General features: G+C 36.1%; 1 protein-coding gene across 1 annotated transcript; it reads left to right on the top strand.

The window, feature by feature from the left end:
* Nucleotides 1-6,925: 6,925 nt before the first annotated feature.
* On the top strand, nt 6,926-9,049 carry Gje1 (gap junction protein epsilon 1). Its single transcript, XM_010626603.1, is given in 5 exon segments — nt 6,926-6,964; nt 7,927-8,109; nt 8,654-8,864; nt 8,867-9,015; nt 9,017-9,049. Coding segments are annotated over 5 exon segments (615 nt in total).

Below are 9,049 nucleotides of genomic sequence, written 5' to 3'. Positions count from 1 at the left end.
TTTGACTGTTTTAAATTCCACATATAAGTGAGCTCTCGAAGCATTTACCTTTCTCTGTTTGGCTTAATTTACTTAGCACAATGAACTCTATTTTCATTCATGTTGCTGCAGATGACAAGATTTCATTCACTTTTGTCCAAATAATATTCTCTGTGTCTGTTTGTACATATCAACTTCTTTATACATTCGCCTATGAATAGACTTAGGTTATTGCATATCATATTCATTGTTAAATAATGATGCAAGAAACACCAAAGTGCAGATAGCTTAATGTTTTCTACTTATATAATCTTGTTATCTGAAAATAGATTTTTCATTTTCCTTACTGATTTGAGTTTTTTCCCTAATCGTTCTGGATAGGGCTTCTGGTGTTATGTTGAATATAAGTAGTGACGGTGGGCATAATAAAATCTGTACCAGATCTTAGAGAGAAAGTTTTAATTTTTTCCCCATTGATAATAACTTCAGTGTGGGTTTTTCATATCTTACTTATATTGTGTGCAAGTAGTTCTTTCTACACTTATTCTGCAGGGAGTTTTTAACAAGGATTGTTGCTGAATTTTGTCAAATGCTTTTTCTTCATTTATTAAAATGATAATGTGGTTATCTTTCAGCCGATTAATATGGTGTGTCCCACTAAGAGGCATACGTTGAATAATCTTTGCATCACAGAGACAAATCTCACTTGGTGGCGATATATGACCTTTTGGATGTGCTATCAAATCTTTACAATTTCTTAATTTATATATTAATGGTTTCTGTGTTTATTAATCAGAGATATGGAACTCTTGTTTTGAGGGTTTTTGGTTTTTTGTTTGGTTTTTTGTTTAGGGATTGAATTCAGGTCCTTGCACTTGCAAGGCAGGCCACCGAACCGCTGAGCTAAATCCCTGGCCCTATTTTGTTTTGTTTTGCTTTGCTTTGCTTTGCTTTGCACTGTTTGTGGTATCCTTGTCTGGCTTTGGTATCAGAATAAAATGAATTTGGAAGTATTTCCTTTCTTCCACTTTTTAAGAAGACTTTAAGAAGGCCTGATACTAACTGAATGTTTGATAACCCACTTTTTACTAAATTAGAGTAATTAATAAATAGTATTGATATGTAAAATTCACAGATTGATTTTCATGTATTGCTCATCACATAGAGTACTTTACGCATCATGTATCATGCATACATTTTTTTGTATGACTTTTTTTTTTTTTTGGCACTGGGGATCAAACTCAGGACCTTGGTGCTTCTGAGGCAGGCAGCAGAACCACTAAGCTAAATCCCTAGCACTTATGCATACATTTTTATGTCTTTCAGTCTCATCTGAGGTTCTGCACAAAATAAGCTTATTCTCTTCTAGTTTTACATAAATCTTATAGAATCTCAGAAGTCTTAGAGTGGCAATAAGATCTGTCAAGAGATTTTACATGACTCCGAGATTAGGCCTCACAATGACATATCAAAGAGCAGAAGACCAGCTTGAAGCCACATTGAACAGGCAGTAAAATATTATTGAATTAGCCTATAAATTGGCTTATAATTTGGCTATTGATTAACATTATGAGTCATTCGAAGTCCTACATGTGACTTGCTAAATGAATCTATGGCTGGTTTACAGAGACAGAATTCCCTATGCCAACAGTGACAGTTGAGCTCTCAATGATCAATGAGATTGTGACATCTCTCAGAGCAAAAGACACTGCAGCTAAGGAATTGTGACTCTACACAGCCATTCTCCAAGATCAAACGTTAACTAAAGATAGCACAGGTGGCTTGTTAAGTGTGACCTGTCCTTCACAAGAATACATTGGTACCCAAGCCTGACTCATTAGTGCTTTAAGTCCTGCTATTCCTTACATCTGCCTTGATGTCCTTCAGTATGCTGTATAATTATAATTATTGACTAATCCAGAGCTCGTGGTCTTAGCCAGGAAAGAGCTAAGATCAGACCCCAGCCCCCTAAGTAATAAGCAATTCTTTACACTTTATTATTTGTTCTTTGTTCTATTATTCTATTATTCTTTCATCCTCTGCTCTACCTCAATAAGGCAATCGGGCATCCCCCAATAATTGGTCAGGCATTCACCCGGCATCATGGTGATAATTAAATGTCAGCAATTAAGTCTTTTATACTAATAGTAGTCATAGTAGAGCTGAGCTTGGCTTCATTTTGTAGGGGGGTGTTAAGAAGCTTTAAGGAAATCTGAGCAAGTAAGCTGATATTTTTCTCCCAAATTTTAGTCCATTCACTCAGGAAACGCATGAAGTTATCTGCTTATTCAAAGAAACTTTAGAACTGGAAGAACAGAAGTAAATTTTAAAATTAAATTTACTCAAATCATCCTGGGAATTTAATTTCACTAGTCTTTGGAGAGCAGAAGTGGATGTACTGACATCTTAATAGACTCTACAGGAGGACACAATCCTTTAGCATGTATATTAAAGAGAGACAAGAAGAGAGGGGAGAGACATTGAAATCAAATGCGGGATTTACATATTTTTCATCTCTGATTAAGACTCCTTTACTCAGGTCAGCACAAAGGTTCTTTACACTGGATAAAGCAGTAACTCTTCCTTGCTTCCGTGGATTGGCCTTTTGTTAATATTCTGTAGTATACATAATAACAAAATATTAATTGAAAACAATAGGTAGCTTAGTCTCTCATTGAGAAGAACCAAGTTCCTTAAATTCTTTGATAATCCACACACAGCAGCCATATGAGTTAAGGCCTATTCTTACTCCCTGTTAGAGAAGTTGAGATTCAGAGGTGGTAAATAATTTCCTTGAGATTTCAAATCTTTAATTTCTGAGCCCATGATCTTAGGCACAGTGTACTCCTCCCTCTCATAGGTATCCCATTCATTTATGGGGAGTCCTTTGTGTTTCTCAAGTACTCCATTGGCGTACATTACATTTCATTCATATTCTGCGTAGCTTTTCCTCTTCACAATGACATCTGATGGGGTAAGACCAAGAAGTGTGGGATAAGGCCCAACTCTGCAGCACCGTCGTGCTGCTGTGGACTTCAGTGATATGCTGAGCCTAGCATAGCAGAAAATAAAAAGACATCTTCCTCTTTATTCCCATGTTTCAGGGTCCTACCCATCAATCTATATCACCTTGTTTAGGAGCCCAGAGATGAGTTTGCAAGAAAAATTTGGAAAAAACTATAGAGGGCAGGGGCTTTTTCCTTATTCCTAGTATCCCTGGCCAATGAAAAATTTTAATGTGAGAGAGTGTCTGAGAATAAAAATCAAATTAATGGTGTGGCTATAACGCCTTTGAATATGGCATGACTATTTAACACATATTTCAGGCCTGACTAACAACCACTGCAATTACATAAGCAGGCTGGGCATTTAGCTCAGTGGCTCCACCGCCTGCCTCGCAAGTACAAGGTCCCGAGTTTGATCCCTGGTACCAAAAAAATTTTTTTTAAATAAATCTTTTAAAAAACAATTACATAAGCAATTTTTTTAAATCTTAAAAATAGAGTCTCAGAGAAAGCCTAATCCAAAAAGAGTAGTCAATGTATGCATAAGGAGAGAAGCATGCTTTCAAAATAATTGTTTGCCTCTTTTTCAAACCAAGTATGTTAAATTTGATGAATAGAAAAGCCAAAAAAAAGTGATTAACAGCATTGTACCAGCAAAAAAATTACAAGTATGTATTAAAAGAGAGTGATGTGGTTCAATTATTTAAAAAAAAAAAACTTCTGGCTCCCCAACTTTCATTCAGCAGGAAGCAGTCTAAGGAAGCTATTCAGTTTCTAACACATCCTTTATTTTCCCTGTTTCAGGGAAGACACGTTGAGCCAAAAAGAGAGCACAAGCTATTGAAATGCTACAGGCTACTGACAGAGCAACAGACCTAGGAACTGCTTTTGCTAAGCAAAAGGTACAGTGGGAGGGGGAGAGCTTTCAAGGAGAAGTAATGGGCTTGTTTATAAAAATTCTTTCTCCAAACTAGGCAGAACTACCAACATTTCTCCCTGTAAGATTTCAGAATTGCTATGGAGCAGTGACAGCTGTATGTCTCTCTTGCTCTTCCATCTTTGAAATGGATGTCTCTCCTGAAGTCATCCAACCTCCGCATCACCGTGGCATGTTGATGTTGAGTGGAAGGTAATGTTTCCTTTTGCGTCTTGAGATTGTGGGAAAAGGGAGTCACATCTGAGCCATAACCAGACATACAGCAAATCACAAAACCATAGACTCTAATCTTAACCTTATATAATTAGACGAGAATTTTTGCATCCTGGGTAAAGATAAGTGGGAAGGATATGAATATTTAAGACAGAATTTTTAAAAGAGTTTTCATTGAGTTTATTGGGACTTTTTAGGTATACAGTACAGTTGCATTCATCATTGGGATCTTGTACCTTTATATGATGTATCTTGGCTATTATTTTTTCCCCATTCCACTGCCCTCCCTTCACCCGCTCCACCCTTCCCTATTTACAAAGACTTTGTTTCCATTTTTTCCTTTTCTCATATTTTTTCTTTTCCCTTATTTCCTTTCCCCTACCCTTCCCACTTCCCCACTCCTCTAGCTCTTTTCTTCCTTTTTCACATTATCAATTATACAATTTGAACCTTATTAACGTGTTTGGCATTTCACACCACAGAAACTATTCAGTATTTATACATGTGTGTCCTATTAATTTCACTTAAGAGTATGGCCTCACTATGCATGCATTTAGCTCTAAATGACGTAGTTTCTCATTCTTTATGGCTGAGTAGTGCTCCATTTTATAGAAAAACCACACCTTTATCCAGTCTCCAGTTGATGGTCAATTGGGCTGTTTCCAAGTTTTAGCTATTATGAACTGTGCCACTATAAGCATGGGTGTGCATATATTGCTGTGGTATGATTCCTTTAATTCTTTTGGAAAGATACCCAGCAGAAGGATAGTTGGGTCAAATAAAATAATAATCACAATTTTTTTTTCTTATTGTCCCACTCTCAAATCTACAATGCATCTTTCCAGATCCATGATAAAAGCTATTTCTTAAATCTGGCTTGGTATTGTAACATGTTAATAACATGTATTAAACAAAAGTCTAAGGAATATTTGCTCTTGAGGATCACTCTCTTTTGCTCCTTTTGGGTACATGCAACTATTAGCATGAATAGAAGCCCAGGTTGTCATTCTAACATACAGTTGTCATGTATGTGAGGCCTGTCTTACCATAGCTGCTATCTTATCTAAGAATTTACCTTATCTTTGAAAGGTAGGATGGAGTACACATCATTTATTATTGAACACCTTCCACTTACCTGCAACTTCTTCACGGTAATCAGCAGTTCTATCCTGTTCTTCTCAGGTCATGACTCAGACTCAGATAGGCACTCCCTGAAGGAAAGGCAGTCACAAAATAGACCAGGACACAACAGCATACCTAAATACCACACTTTCGCAAAGAAAAAAAACACATCCCTCATCAACTTTATCTTTATGTATAAAGGTGATGCTTTGACCCCTCTGTGCATTAGTCTTTTGTCTTATTATGGCATTGGATTAGAACCTGTAAGGAGAAGCCTGATATTACCAACTTGGCTTCTCATGGATTGTAACAATGAAGATGAGGCTGTAATTCCCTCTTCTACACATGCCTTTAAGACATTTGCATGAATCCCTGAAAGGTCACAGAAAGACATTTGATGATTTATACATTTGACACTTGTATATATCTGACTAAGCAATAATATTCATTACTGTTCAATGGCCTAAGTCAAAACAAGATTTATTCTATTCAAACAACAGAACTTTCAGCTGACCATAGGAATCATCAAAAAGCAAATCTGGAATTCTGATTCTGAAAAGGCAAGACTAAACACCAGTATCTCTTATGTGACCATTCTGAGGGATTATTAAATTGTTCATTTTTTTCTATCCAGTATAGTATTCCTGTTTGACAACGTTACTGTCCTTCTCAGTGGTTACAGTGATTAAATTAGACAATCACTTCTACACTGCTGGAAGTACACAGTGAAGGTATCTGGAGTTAAAATTTTGAGATAACAAGAAAAAAATAAGAAAGACAGGTAAACAAAGAGATATAATCCACTGATGGCTGTGTGGTATTATACTTGGATGGAAGACAGATATGTGAGATATAGTTGATATAACTGGATGGAAGCCCATGTATCAGTTAGAGATAGTTACTTGTCTGGGTTCCTGCTGATCCTCAGCACCCATAACAATGGCTAACAGGATAACAAACAAACTGAAGGAGAAATGAAAAGGAAGACATTGCTCATGATTTGTGCTAGAATCTGATCTTACCTAGATTAGCAGTCCCCTCTCTGTGTCCTTAGAACAGAGATCTAATTGCATAGTTTTCCATGTCTGTAGCAGATGTTTAACAAAATGACGAATGCAGCAACACACATCAGAAATATTCAATGATGTAATAGTTATCACTGTGTTGCCATTTATTAGACTTCTTAGAAATTAGTTATATTCAGGGAAGTAAACAAGAACAGATTGGGAATACTTCCCCAAAACTTATCTTTCGGGGCACACCTCAAGGAACCCCAAGCTAGAGATCCACTGATTTACATACAGGCAATTCTCAGGTAATTGCAGGGGTTTTGAGTGCTCAGCACCTTTGTCTGGCTGCCTCTTATGTTCCTGGCCCTCCAGGCTGGCTGGCTATGCTGATAGTGCAAGTCAAGGGGTTGTTAGACTGACCACATGCCCTCTGCTTTTGTTTCTTTGCTTTTGTTTTGCTTTGGGATAGAGATAGGAAAGTTGACTGGGGCCCCAGAGATCCATGAAAAGAAAAAAAGGCAGCAAAGAAGGGAGGGGAGAGAAATTTGCAGTGATTTCTCCTGTGAAGGTCCTGAGAGAGTTTGAATCTGGCAGAAGCGAACTGGCAACATGGGTCAAGAATTAACCCACAGGAATGCCAGGATAACTTCTCCTGAGACATGTCTCTAAATTACATCAAAAACTTCTATGAAGGATGTGTAAGTACCGTGCAAAACAGCAATTGTATGAGTTTTGGCCATGTCTTTTAACCTCACTTGAGTGAGTGTTGATGAATAAGTTCCTCTACATTTATTAAGAACAATGTAAATAACAACCACGTATTTCAAAAATATTTTTAATTTAAAACTATAAATAGAAAATTTCAGGAAGTATTTTCAGTTGTTCATGTTTTACAGTAGCTCATTCAATTACCTAATTAAGCAGTAGGGAAAAAAAGTCACAGTGACAAATAAACATCATTTGGTTGTTAAGAACATGCAAACTAAGTTTAATATTGGATTTGTCATTTAATTTACCAAAAGAGGTACTGCATTTAGTAATATTCTCATGGTTTTATTTTAAAAGGTTACAGAGGAAAAGGATATTAATTGGATTTAAAGCTGTTTAAATATATATTTGATTAGTACTATGTCCCTATTTGACTATTTCATTTCCTCCTTTAAGAGGGAAAACGTGTAAGAAGTCTTACACTGCAGGGTTTGTATTTGATTTGATGATGCCTCATGGTCTATCTTGCTTTAAAACTTTTGAATCTTTACTTTCTTAAATGTGATCAGGAGACTATCCTTTAAGGTGTCCCCTCTTAATGCTGATTTTCAACTGCTTTTTTTTTCCTTCCTCCTAAAATCTTAACAATGTGAAATAGGAAGAAAAGGACCAAAGGTGTAGGGACAGTGAGAAGGATAGGGAAAGGGGAATAAGGGAAAAGGAAAAAAATATGATAAAATGTAAAAATGGAATTAAAGTGTTTGAAGGTGGGGAGGGGAGAAGGGGGTGAAGGGAGGGTGGGGACAAGGGGAAAAAATGAGAACCGAGACCTGTCATGTAAAGGTACAAGATCCCAGTAATGAATGTAACTGTACTGTCTACCTAGAATGTACCAATAAATTCAATCTAAAATTTAAAAAAATTAAAATAAAATAAAATAAAATCTTAACAGCTTAAACCACCAACCGTGATTGGTCAGTTCCACACCCTTTTCTTTGGATCTGTCCGGATGTTCTTTCTTGGGGCGTTAGGCTTTGCAGTTTATGGGAATGATGCTTTGCATTTTAGCTGTGGTCCAGACAAAAGAGAGGTCAACCTCTTCTGTTACAATCAGTTCAGGCCAATCACACCACAGGTAAATTTTTCTGTTTCTCTATAAATAGTGACTCTACAATGTATACATTTTTTTCCTCTTTAATGTAAAATAATGTCAGAAAGAGATGTATTTTAACAGGCATGGTTTTGAGAATTATATTACTTTTTCTTTAATTGGTTGTATATTTCAGAAAAATTAATTGGAGTTGGTCATGACTTTCTTCCAAATCCAGAATTCTATGACCTATCAAAATTACAATTATATTTAGACTTGTATTTTAAAATAAAGACATTAGGAAGCTACAAAAGTTAAGTGATTCCTCATTATCAGTAATTGATAGGCAGTGATGGTAAAATATGACCATATTTTCTTTTTTAATTTTCCACGATCATATTTTCACAATAACTATGTTTACATTTTGAATATATCAGTGAGGTATGTTAAACAGTACTATGCCCTTTATTGTTTATAAGACCTTTATGAAAGGTGGAGTTCTTGTTAGCTTTTGTTGAGAGTCCATTTTTAGTGTATTTTTGGTGGTATGTTAACTAATTTTGACTAAGACATTTCTGATACACTCTAGGTATTCTGGGCATTGCAGCTAGTGATTGTCCTGGTTCCTGGAGCTATATTCCATAGTTATGCTCCATGTAAAATCATCAATCAAGAATGCATTATTCAAAAGCCCATCTACACTGTGATTTACATCCTCTCCGTATTGCTAAGAATTAGTCTAGAAAAGATAGCATTTTGGTTTCAGATTCACCTCTTTGGTTTCCAAGTAAAACCTCTTTATTGTGTGATGCCAGTTCTCTTGGGGAAAAAATGACTACTATCAGATGCAGGGTTCCAGAACACTTTGAAAAAACCATTTTTCTCATTGCAATGCACACATTCACTGTAATTACAGTGGTATTATGTGTTGGTGGGGTTTTTGACATCATTATTTAGAAGACTATGTTTTCTAGTTAGGCAATGA

Source organism: Fukomys damarensis, unplaced genomic scaffold (genome assembly GCF_012274545.1).
Source record: "Fukomys damarensis isolate Sample0158 unplaced genomic scaffold, DMR_v1.0_HiC HiC_scaffold_14, whole genome shotgun sequence".
Classification (NCBI taxonomy): Eukaryota; Metazoa; Chordata; class Mammalia; order Rodentia; family Bathyergidae; genus Fukomys; species Fukomys damarensis.
This window is presented reverse-complemented; position numbering and strand designations above follow the sequence as displayed.